Below are 12,934 nucleotides of genomic sequence, written 5' to 3' on the forward strand. Positions count from 1 at the left end.
GTTAACAAGATGGGCACACCTTTAGCCAAATTAACAATAAGGAAGAGGAGGATGAAAATAATGAAACAAAGGAGGAAAAAGGAGACATGGAGGGAATTTTTTTTTTTTTTTTTGGTTTTTCGAGACAGGGATTCTCTGTGTAGCTTTGCGCCTTTCCTGAAACTCACTTGGTAGCCCAGGCTGGCCTCGAACTCATAGAGATCCACCTGCCTCTGCCTCCCAAATGCTGGGATTAAAGGCGTGCACCACCACCGCCCGGCAACATGGAGGGAATTTAACCCTTTAAAAATTTACACTCCACAAAACTGAAAAATCTTTTTAAAGAACTGATGAATTTTTAGATGTCTGTAATCCACCAAAATTATATCAAAATAACATGAATGGTTTAAATAATCGATTACTAATTAATGGCTTAGAAGCCATAATTAAAAATCTCCCAACAAAAGAAGTCCAGAGAAGGACAAATTCAGTGTCAAAGTTGAACAAGATATTTAAAGCAAAACTAACACTCCACCAACTATTCCTTGAAATAGAAAAAGAAGGAACTCATTCAAATTCTTTTTTTAAGCCAGGGATACCCTGGTATTGAGAGAGGAAGACAGATAGGTAGGTAGGTAGATATATATATATATATATATATATATATATATATATATATATATATATATAGATAGAGAGAGAGAGAGTAGATGGATAGATAGATAGATAGAATTATAGGCCTATTACCCTGATGAACATATACATACAAATTCTCAATAAAATACTTGTATATCAAGTTCAGTATCACATTAAAAAATTCATCCACCATGGTCAATTTGTCTTCCTCTCAAACATGCAAGGATAATTCAACATACACAAATCAACATATTTATTCCACCACATAAAATGAATAAAGTACAAAAACCATCTTTGTATATGAAAAAAAGGCCTTTGTTAAAATTCAACTTTCATCAATGATAAAAGTCCTGGAGAATCTAGGGATACAGAGGATATAATTCAACATAATAAAGTCATTGTACAACAAGCCCACAACAACACCTTGCTAAATAGAGAAAAACTCAGAGCAATTCCAAAAAGGAGGAAGAAGAAAAGAATGTTCACTCCTTCCACTCCTATTCAATATAGAACTTTAACTCTTAGCAAGAGAAATAAGACAACTGAAGGAGATAAAGGGGATACAATGGGAAAAGGAGAAGTCAAAATGTCCTTATTTGCAGATGATATGATTATAAACACATAAAACTAAATATTTATCAGAACTCCCTTAAGCCTGACAAATAGATTCATAAAAGTGAAAGATTGTAAAATTAACACACAAAAGTCAGTGGCCTTCCTGTATACCAATCACAAACATACTGACAAACAAGTCTGGGAAACAGTTCCACTCACAAAAGGATTAAAAGTGTATGACAAGACGTTTTATATAAGCACACTTTAAAAGCATTAATAAAAAGTGCTATGAAGTACCCAAGAGCAATCCCAAATACATGCAAGACCTTCAAAACTGATGTTCTGAAAGACGCTAAAGACTTAAATGAATTGAAATTTTTAAAGTTTTGTGGATAAGTAGGTAATGTAAAAGGTCAATTTTGCTAATTTAATAATACTAATGCAATAGATATTGAATTAGAAAATGTGAATACAATATATCACCCATTTCTGTGGAACTTCATAATGTAACCATAAATGTTTTTTATTGGGCAAAGGACAATTTTTTAAAGTGGAACAGGCAGGAACATCTAGAGATAATTGTAAAAGAGTAAAGTAGGGAAGCATGCCATATTGGAGAGAAAGATGACATATGAGATAAAAAACACTTTAATAGAGATATGTAAGCAGTGGGTGTGATTGATAGAGTATATATTGCAACAGACTACAATGTCCAGAAAGTTTATAATTGTTGAAAAAAGAGGCCACAAGCTGGAAGGAGAAGGATAGATATGAAAGCATGCCCTGAGAATATGGAAAGTGTTCTAGTTAGCTTTCTATTTTTGTGATAAATGTTCAAAAAGCTAATCTGGAAAGTGAAGGGTTTATTCACCTCACAGGTTACAGGCATCATCAAGGGAACCCAAGGCAAGATCCCAAGGCAGGGGCTACAAAAACCACAGAGAATGCTGTTTACTGCTCTGTTTAGGTAGCTTTCCTCTGAGGCCCAGGATCACCTGCACACCCACAGAGGGCTGAGCCATCCTCCATCAGTTAGCAACAAGAAAATGCCAAAAAAGCATGCTTGCAAGCCAATTTGATGGAGTAAAAATCCTAAACTTCCTTTAAGCTTAACCTTCACTTAACCGTAGCCTTCCCCAGGTGCTTGCTTATTTCAGAGAACTCAACTCTCCTCCTCAATGATTATGACCGGATTCCTTGGCATGCCTTTTCATATTACTGGGTATGGATGTGAGGAGGGTAAGAGCCAATTTTAGGCAGTGTTTATAAAGTGAGTATTCAACTCCCCATGGATGAATTACTGAAAAAAATTCTTAAGAAGCAGAGAGAAATCTCTAGCTTTGGAAGGAGGGGTGCTGAATGACTTCCCTGGTGTCACAGGAGAGACTCCTGGAAAGGAAACCACAGCTTCTGCTCAGTTCATGGACAACTAATTAGTAATAAGGCAAAGGCTTTGTCCCATGACATCAGCAGACCCTTTGCTGGGCATTCTATTGTATCCTGGACAGCTCTTGGAATCCCCAGTGATGTCACTAGTGTTGTAACAACACTGACTGCCTTGAGGACCTTAGTTCAGTGACCACAAGCTTGGCCTCTAGACATGCTGTCCAGACTCAGAGGTCTGTTTGGCAGAGGGAATGGACAGCATGGAGAGACCAGAGTAAGGCACAAGAAAGCTGCTCCTAGGTCTCCCAGGAAAACATGGAAAAAATGGTCCTGGGAAAGAGGCAGTGAGTTTTGGGAAGGGGCTGGGGAGCTTTCTGGATGTGGTGGCTTCAGCTTTCCAGATCGAGGGCTCAAGAACTGGGAACTTCTGGGAAGGAGGCACAGAGGAATTAATGAGATTTCTGTACCATAACTGTGTTTTACAGCCACAGGAGTCCTTTAGTTATGTGCCAGTGATAACAGGGAAAGGAGAGTACCCTGGAAAACCCTGAGGTTCTTACTCTTGACATCATAGCCACTAGCAGGGCAGGAGCCCCCAAGTGCTGCTGTCTTCCAGTGACCCCTGAGGTTTCTGAATTACCAGATGTTGATGGCACACAGGTCTCCAGTTCAGCCTGAGAGCTGTTAGATTCAGTGGACCTGGACTGAGACTGTCCCCTTCCTGCCAGCTCAGGGTGTCCTGGAGTGTCAGTGAGGATGGCTTTGTGAATCTGACGACTATGTTTTGTCTCTGCATGGCTTTTCCATTAACATGAGACTCTGAAGCCTAGAGCAAGAGACTTCGGCATCCCTACACTACCCAAGTGATTATAACAGTAGCAATTATCTCCATGCATCTGAAAACACATGGCCGAGGGATCTGCAGCCAAGGTGCATCCTCTTGAACTGTGAGTAAACCTTAAGAGGCTGTCCACTGGGTCCTCTTGTGCAGGGAGACAGAGGAGACCAGCTGACTTCTAAGACATCCACCTCCCTATAGAGAGATGGGAAACTGACATCCACAGAGGGGAGACTCAAGTCTGAGCTTTCAGAACCTGCCTGGGCAAAGTCTCATCTGTCAGTCACTTTCTGCGCATCCTTCACTGAGTCAGGATTAACTGAGATGAAGCAGTGTGTAGAGCAGGCACTGTCCCTTGACGTCTAGAATTGGGTATTACTGAGATAGCTCACCTTGTCTAGCATGACTTGTCAGTGTGATAGAACATCTGAAAAGACATAGTTTGCCTCACATCACTCATTTTTTCTGGGGTCCACCAAGTATGCTTCTGAAGCCAGTCTAGACTTCTGGTGAATTTTCAATCCAGACCAAACATGGTGCTAGTTCTTCATTTCAGGACTGTCAGTAAATTCCAAAGTGTAAAATGTGGTTCTGGGAAAGGTCTATGTAAAGGACCCCTAATAATCTGTCCTCTTGTGCCCTTTGCCAGCCTCTCTGATGCTCCGATGAATGTTGTAATTTAAGCTGGCTGTGTCTCCTTTCCTAAGGGCATGCACATTGTCACAGGAGGCTCCAATCAAAGCATTTGGCTTTTGTGTAGCTCTAGGGATAGCACCACTGCAGTGACACACTACATATTATCACCATGACTATGACACATTTGATTTTCTGTAAATGCCTTTGCATGTCTGTGTGTGGCCTCTCACTAGCCATTCACCTTTCCTCAAACCCCAGTGCAGGAATAGAACCTTACACTTGTGGGAGTGTTTGCTCTTGTGTCTGAGGGCTCCCCTGGGGCATTCTGGTTCTTAGTATCCCCAGGCAGACATGTCACTATTTGATCACCTTTTGGTAGTTTATGAGGGCTAGAATGTATTCTGCTGATTCGGGGTAATTTTCCTCATTGATTGTGGGACTTATCTTTGTTCTGACAGGACACCCACAATCTCCCACCACACCCACATACTGTAACAGCCTTGGGGATTCTCCACAATGTGCTTGTTTACATCTGAAGACTGATCTTTCATCCCCACAATCCTGACCTAATACCCTAGCAACCTTTATATCTCATGTTATTAACTAGAAATCTGAAGAAGTGATGAGTCATTTCGCCAGATGTGTTTGGAATAGAGACTTCTAATTCCCATACTTGAAGTAGTAAAAACATTCTAATGAAGAAGAGACAGATCCTGGCTTTGTAAAGAGGAGGTACTGAAGTTCTTATGTTTCTGGAAAGGCTCCTGAGAAGGTCAACATGGCTTTTTGTGCATTGCAGAAGAGCTAGTTATTAGATAGATGAGGGCTGTGGAGTTGACCCTAGTAGTTCTTCCTCTAGAAATTGTACCTTACCCTGTAGAGCCCTTGATATTCTCTGTGATGTTACCAGTGTTGTGGCAACACCACATGTCTGTGGAGTATTCGTTTAGTGTCCATAGACATGTTGGCAAGATTGAACTGGCTGCTTAGGAGAGAGAATAGAGAACATGGAGAGACCAGAGAGAGACAGAAGAAAGCTTGCCTTTGGTCTTAGTGTAGAGCCTGGAGAAATAAATTGTTTTGGAGAAGGCACAGTGAGCTTCATGGAGGAGGTGAAGTTAAGCTGGACCTTCCAGTATGGGCCTCAGCATCTGGGAGCTTCTGGGAAACAATGGGGCTATTCTGCTTCTCTGGGCTTTGTAAGAACAGACCTAGATTCAAGAGTCTCTGATGGTGAGTTTAGGAGAGGCATGAAGTATTCAGGCTGCAGCTGCCTTTCTGGGAACTCCTTGATTTCATTCAGACTGGCAAAGAGGGCCAGGAGGAAAAGATGGACTAATGATCTGTCCCTCTCTGGGTAGGAGTTGCTTCACTTCATACTAGTGGATTCCTACAGTTTCCATGGGAATCTGATGCCAATAAGAAGAGAGGGAAACTCCCCTGGCCATCTACCACAACCTCAGACATTCAGAAGCTTTGGTCCTGGGGAAGTGTGATCAGGACTTGGTGCTGCTAAGTTCTAGGGACAACAGGACTTACCTGCATCACATCACATATCAGCTCACACTGTCCTCGAATTCTATATGGCTGGGCTAGCTTATGCCTTCGAGAGTCAGGGGACTGCATTAGGGAGGGAGACACATGCCTAGCCATGGTTCTTGACACTGTAGTGGGGACATTTGGAGTAGCTGTTGACTGCCAGCAGCTTTAACCTTCCTTGAAGTGTTGTGGTAGAAAAGTTCCCATCAGAGGTCCTGCCATTATTACAGAGGCTAGGTCCCAATACAAGCCTGAGTTACTCATCTGCATGCCAGAGATTATTTTCTAAAGAAATGGAGGAGTCAATTCTGCTTGATTTGGGAGAAGGCTCTATTCCATTTTCAGAATTATACATGTTGCAAGTTTCTGAAGCAGCACCAGGAACACTGTCCAATGCCAGTACTCTTGGTGACACACACTACAGTGCCCATGCTCATCATGGTGGTGTCAACTCGGGAGTAGGATTTGTATTCGGATGCTGTTGCCTGAAATCCCACTTGTATGACCCTAGAGAAATTTCAAATCTAAAGGGACCCTTTTTGCTTTGAAAGCAATAGGAGGCATCTAGCTGTTGATGACAATGAAGACCACACAGTAGTCATCCCAGTCCTTCCTGTTTTACGAAGGAGGTCCTCCCTCCCCCTCATCACAGGATGTATGGAATAAGCAACACATGGTCTGGAGGAGTTCAAGTCAAAAACTCACATGGTCTGAGACACCCTCCTCTTTATGACAGATCCAATGTGCTGTTATTTTAGGCCTTCCTTCTTTTTCTTTAAAGAGCACCCATTTTTTATCTATGGGCACTTTTTTTTTAAAAAAAAACCAGAGTTACTATCAAACAAAACATAATTATTTGAATTTCAAATCTTCAATTATAGAGAAAGACCAGATTCTTAAAGTACTGGGATTCCAGCTGCTCCCCTCTTACTCAAGAAACCACAGACTGGTATTTCATCCTATTTTAGCCATGCATGGCCATAACACAGCCACTGAGAGTCATCATGACCATGAGATCTCCAGCTGATTCCCATGTACCTGTTGATTATTGCCACTCCTTCCTTTCAATCTGTGATGGAACCATTTGCTCAAGAATATTAGTAGATAGGATTAAGACTTTCATGTCTATTTTTAGATGTCAACATGATGGCATCTGGGAATAATATAACCCCAAAATAGAGGGAACACCTGTGGTCTATTTCTACTTAATTTAATGTAGGGAGAACTACTTTATTGTGGAACTTTGAGGAATGAATTCACACCTTTAATTCAGATCTTTAATCCAGATGTAATCTGAACCACTCCTTCTGCTGGAAGCCTATAAAAGTATATGGAAGAAGGAAGTTTTTTAATATAAAGACTCATTTTTATAACTTCTGTTACTCTAGAGGCCTGATAATACACCAGGCACAAAGAGAGGACATTGTAGAAGAGTTTGGGTCTCATAACAGTCTCAGCTCACTTACAAATTCTCCATGGCCGTCTTCTCTTAACCTTAGCATTCCTCAGGTGCTTGCTCACTTCAGAGAACTCAACCCTCCTCCTCCACATCATCCTGATCTAATTCCTTGGCATACTTTATTTCAAATATTATTGAGTATGGTTGTTAAGGAGAGGAAGGTCCATTCTTGGGCAGTGCTTATAAAGTGAGTGTTCAACTCTCCATGGGTAAAGTAGTGAAAAGATTCTAAGGAAGCAGAGAAAAATTCCCAGCTTTAGAAGGAGGAGGTACTGAATGGCTTCACCTGTGTCACAGGAGAGACTCCTGGAAAGAAATCTCAGCTTCTGGTCAGTTTAGGGAGAATTTATTAGCCAGGAGGCAAAGGCTGTTCCTTGTGACATCAGGAGTATCTTCTTTGGGAATTCTATTGTATCCTGGAGAGCAGAGGTCTTGGAATCCCCTGTGATGTCAATAGTGTTGTAGCAACACCATGTGCCTTTAGGATGTTCGTTCAATGCATATACAGTTTGCCTATAGACACTGTGTAAAGACTTAGGCATCTACTTGAGAAAGAGAATGGATTTTGTGGACATACCAGAGAAAGGCAGAAGGAAGCTGACCCTAGGTCTCACTAGAAAGAATGGAGAAATCAATGGTCCTGAGGAAGATACAGTGAGTTCAGGGAAGAGTCTTCGGAGCTTTCTGGGTGTGATGGGCTTGAGCCTGCCCGGGTCAATCAGGAACCTGGAGCTTCTGAAAAGCAATAGACCTATCCTGCTTCTATGGGTTCCTAAAAAGCAGACCCAGATCAAGGGTTCATGATGGTTAATATGGCATAGTCAGGAAGTGACAAGACTGTAGTCTTTGTGCTGGGGACCCTCTGTCTCACTCTGAGTGGGGAAGGAGACACAGGAATTTTTAGATTTCAGTACCATCATTGCACTTCACCCCCACTGGAGTCCTTAGATTGTGTGCCAGCAATAACAGGGAAAGGAGAGTGCTCTGGCAAAGCCTGAGCTTGTCTTACTTTACATTGTAGACACTAGGAGGTCTGAGGCACCAAGTGCTGCTGTCTTTCACTGACCCCCTAAGATTACTGACTTCCCAGCTGTGGGTGGCACCCAGGTCTCCAGTTCAACCTGAGAACTGTTGGATTCAGTGGACCCGGACTGAGACTGTCCCCTTCCTACAGGATCTAGGTGTCCTGGGTTGCCAGTGAAGATGCCTTTGTGAAATGTTGATTATGTTCCGCAGCTGCATGGCTTCTCCATTAACATGAGACTCTGAAGCATCATCCAAGTGATTTGGGCATCCCTATACTACTTGAGCGCTTGTGAGAGTAGCAATTATCTCCAGGATTATGTCCAGGAAATAACAAGGCTGAGGGCTCTGAAGCTTGTGTATTTTAGGTCACCCTGTGCAGGGATACAGGGGAAGCCAGGTAACTTCTGAGACACCCATCTCCCTATAGAAAGATGTGAGAACTGACATCCACAGAGGGAGAGCCTCAAGTCATCTTTCAGAACCAGCTAGGGCAAAGTCTCATCTGTCAGTAACTTCCTGATAATCCTTTAGTGTGTCAGGATTGACTGAGATGAGGTAATGTGTAGGGCAGGTGGTGTCCATTGACTTCTAGAATTGGTGATTACCTAACCTTGTCTAACATGGTTGTCAGTATGATATAACATCTGAATGGACATAGTTTAACCCACATCACTCATTTCTTCTGGGGTCCACCAAGTATACTTCTGAAGCCACAGTCTAGATTTCTGGTGAATTGTCAATCCAGACTGAACATGGTGCTAGCTCTTCATTTTAGGACTATCAGTAAATTCAAAAGTGTGAAGTGTGGCTCTGGGGAAGGTCTAGGGCAAAGGACTCCTATTATCTCTCATTTTGCGCCCTTTGCCTGCCCTTCTCATGCTCCGATGGATGTTGTAATTTAAGCTGGCTGTGTCACCTTTCCTAAGAGCATGTGCATTGTCACAGTAGGCTCAAGTTCAAGGAATTTGGCTTTTGTGTAGTTCTAGGTGAAGAACCACAACAGAGACACACTGCATACTCTCCTCATGAATATCACAAATTTTGATTTTCTGTAAATGTCTTGCAGTTCTCTGTGTGGCCTCTCAATAGCCATTCATGTTTTGTCAAACTTGAATGCAGGAATGGCCCATCATTCTTCATGGGAATTTTTGTTCTTGTGTCTGAGGGCTCCCCTGGGGAACTCTGGTTCTTAATATCTCCAGCCTGACATGTCACTAGTTAACAACACTTTTGGTATCTACGATGGCTGGAATGAATTCTGCTGAAGTTCAGAGGTAATTTTCATCGACTACAGGACTTATCTTTGTTCTGACAAGAACCCCCCAATCACCCACCACACTAACAGCCTTGTGCATCCTCCATAATGTGCTTGTTGCTTTCAGGGGACTGAACTTTCCTCCTCACTATCCTTACTTAGTTACCTAGAAACCTTTTTTTCTTGTGTTAATGACTAGAGGTTTCACGAGTTGGATGAGCCATTTCCTGGGATGTGTTTGGAAGTGAGTTTTCAACTTCCTGTCCATGATGTAGTGAATATATTATAATGAAGCAAAAAGAGATCTCAGGGTTTGTAATGAGGAGGTGATGAAGGTCTTCCCTTGTGTTTTTGGGAAGGCTCCTGGGAAGGTCAGTATGGCTTCCAGTGAATTGCAGAAGATGTAGTTTGTAGGTAGGTGAGGGCTACTGCTAGTGAATCCAATAGTTCCTTCTCATGACTAGCTATTATATTCTGGGGAGTCCTTGGCATTCTCATGATGTCACCAGTGTTGTGGGAACACCAGGTGACTGTGGGGTATTCTTTTACTGCCCATAGACATGTTGGCAAGACTGAGAAGGTTGCTTGGGACAGAGAATGGAGGACATGGGGAGACCAGTGAAAGGTGGAAGGAAGCTGGCTTCTGTCTCACTGTAAAACATGGAGAAATAAATGGTTCTGGGGAGGGCACAGTGAGTCCTAGGTGGGAAGCTTTCTGGAAAAAGTGAAGCTTGAGCTGGGCCTTCCATAGTAGGGCTCAGCATCTGTGAATTTCTGCGAAGCAATGGACTTATCCTGCTTCTCTGGGTTCCCTAAGAGCAGACCCAGAGTCAACAATGTCTGATGGTTAGTTTTTAGAGCCATGAATTTTCAAACCTGAAGTGGCTTTTCTGTGAGATCCTTAATCTCATTTTGAATGGAAAGGAAGGCCAGCAGGAGCAAAGTGGTAACTAATTAGGTGTCCTTCTCTGGGTAGGGTGTTGCTGCACTTCATCCTAGTGGATTCCATCAGTTTCCATGGGAATCTGATGCCAATAAGAAGGGAGGGAAACTCCCGTGACCATCCACCAAAGTCTCAGACATTCAGATACTTTGGTCATGGATACATGTGATGAGGACTTAGTACTGCTAAGATCTAGGGACAATAAGACTTGCTTGTACCACATCAGACATTAGGTGACACTGTCCTCCAAATCTACATGGCTGGGCTATCTTATGCCTTCCAGGGCTGGGGGACTGCATTAGAGAGGGATCCACGTGCCTTGCCATGGTGATTGAGGACAGATACATAGCTCATGGGTACCAATTTGAGGATAGCTGCCCTACACTTTGGGGCCCTCAGTGGGTCCCTAGCATTTCCTCTTCCCGGGGCTTCTTCTTGGGACTAGCATGGATTCTCCTGGCCCTATGCCATTCAAGTGTACAAGTTCACTTTGCTTTATCTTCCTGCAGGGACCACTGGGAAGGCACCAAACCAAACCTCCACCTCCACTGAGCAGGAGCAGCAGATGACAAAGCTGGAGAAACACACCCTTCAGCTACAGAGTATAACATATGAGCGAATTGAACTGCATGGGATCCTGGCCAGTTATACCGACAAGGATTTGCAGAACAGGTAGTCATTATGTGCACTTCTCTGCTGACCATCTTGACCCCACAGTGTGTACTAAGCTTTCTTGAGGAACAGGAGGCTGAACTTCCAGGGTGTCCTGGTGCCTAAACTAATTTTCCTGAGTACACTGGTGAGGCAGAATTTGGAACCTGGGTAGGTGTGAGATAGAGACACAGGCCATTCAATTAATCCAAATGAAAAGCAGAGCCTGTAGCCTGAATTAGAGTCTGGGGATAGGGACATTAGTGTGTGAGCTCACAACATGCATTTGAAGAGGCCTTGGCAGGTGTTGGCTTGTGGGAGATGCTAGGTTCTGTGAGTTTGTGGTGAGTCTTTGTACTTGACCAGCAGATGATAGTGTGCTGAAGGCTCCTGGCAGCAGCTGGAGGGGCCTGGTCCCATTCATCCATCTCAATTTGTGGCTATAAGGATGATGCTTTTCACTGCTTCTCCCTTGTCCTCCTCCTTATACTCTGAGGCAGTTCCAGCTCTCAACATTTCATGGGCATCCTGACTGTATGTGGTGTGTTTGTGTGTTGGGGAAGTAATAGCCTGAGGCTTTTCTCAGCTTCTTCTTATACTCTGAGACAGTGCAAACTCCCTTCATTTCTTGTGCATTCTGAGTACATGTGGTGTGTGTGTGCATGTGTGTGTGTACATGTGTGTGTGTGTGTGTGTGTGTTTGTATGTGTGTGTGTTTTAAAAGGCATGAGGGTGCGTGTGTGTGTGTGTGTGTGTGTGTGTACTGGAGGTCTAGGGTCTGTGGCAGGGCCTGAGGATTTGCCATTTTCACATTTTCCAGTGGATGCCAGTGATGACACCAGCCAGTGATGACACCAGGGAGGTCCACTGTGAGAAGCTTGGCCACTGTTCTCACTTTTATGGAACATTGGAATCCCCTGGGGAGGTTTTTTTTTTATTTTTTGAGGACAGGGTTTCTCTGTGTAGCTTTGGAGCCTGTCCTGGAACTCACTCTGTAGCCCAGACTGGCCTTGAACTCACAGAGATCCTCCTGCCTCTGCCTCCAAAGTGCTGGGATTAAAGGTGTTTGCCACCACCAACTGGCCCTGTGGAGTTTATAAAGCCTTCCTGAAGTTGAGACTCCTCCCTGGAAATACTCAATGTATGCTCTGGTCCTCTGTGTATAAGGAGGAGTACCCAGGCATGGGAATCCCTGTGGTAAAGACAGGAAAAATGTCACCATAGGGTTTCCGTGGCACCAGATATGTGGAATAGACTCCCAGGATATTCTTAGAGAGATAATCTATAGCTCCAAGTCCACTGAGGGTGCTCATGCATCCTGGATAACTCCCTTGGACAACCTTCTTCTTCTGGCCTGAGGACATGATAGGAAGTTTATTTAGCACCAGGAGGTCCCAGTGTGTGTCAGGCTGTGGCATCCATGGGGCTGAGGAGTCCAGAACATAGCCTGATTCCGTATGATCCTTGTGGCCTGTGTTCATGGGGTCCTTTTCTCCAGGGGCCATGCCCTACAACAGGCTGAATTCTTTTGAGATGCTGAAAAAGGAGCATAAGCATATGATGTTGGACTTGCAGAAATTGCCCATGGAGATCAGTGACAGTGTGAACAAGGTCAAACAGCTGATTGAGGAGAATGTATCCTACAGGTATGTGCCTGATTTATTTTGGGAGGCACTGATTCTGCCATCTTTCTCTTTCACCCCAAGTGAGGGCTCTGGTTCTTGCCTGTCTGCCTCTTAGCAAGCAGTCTGACATGTGGTCCTTGGCCTTGTGACTCTTGCACTCATTTTTGCTAAGTGTGAAAAGACACTGAGCCACTCCAAGCAATGTCCTGCCATCCTCGGGAGACCCTTGATACAAAAATGTTTTGTACCATGAAGAGATTGTCAGGTATCCTAGGACCTTTGGGGCTCTGACCAGGGCTTCACAGAGCTGCTTTCCTTGGTAGCCATAGACAGAATTGATTCTGGTTGGGACTTCTTCCCTCCTTCCGAGAGTGTTTGCCCTCTACCTGCTGATGCTTTCCCAGTA

General features: G+C 43.7%; 1 protein-coding gene across 2 annotated transcripts in view; it reads left to right on the forward strand.

Annotated features, from left to right (window-relative positions):
- Nucleotides 1-2,705: 2,705 nt before the first annotated feature.
- The window catches only part of LOC131901448 (disks large homolog 5-like), a 260,863-nt gene continuing 250,634 nt past the window's right edge, over nucleotides 2,706-12,934 (forward strand). The window contains exons 1-3 of one of the 2 annotated variants that reach the window (XM_059252596.1): nucleotides 2,706-2,789; nucleotides 10,762-10,924; nucleotides 12,402-12,549. In XM_059252596.1, the coding sequence (XP_059108579.1) occupies nucleotides 12,537-12,549 (13 nt within the window). In that variant the 5' untranslated portion in view covers nucleotides 2,706-2,789; nucleotides 10,762-10,924; nucleotides 12,402-12,536. Of the gene's footprint in view, nucleotides 2,790-7,458; nucleotides 7,683-10,761; nucleotides 10,925-12,401; nucleotides 12,550-12,934 lie in introns of those variants that run through there. The other variant, XM_059252595.1, reaches the window with a different exon arrangement.

Source organism: Peromyscus eremicus, unplaced genomic scaffold (genome assembly GCF_949786415.1).
Source record: "Peromyscus eremicus unplaced genomic scaffold, PerEre_H2_v1 PerEre#2#unplaced_83, whole genome shotgun sequence".
Classification (NCBI taxonomy): Eukaryota; Metazoa; Chordata; class Mammalia; order Rodentia; family Cricetidae; genus Peromyscus; species Peromyscus eremicus.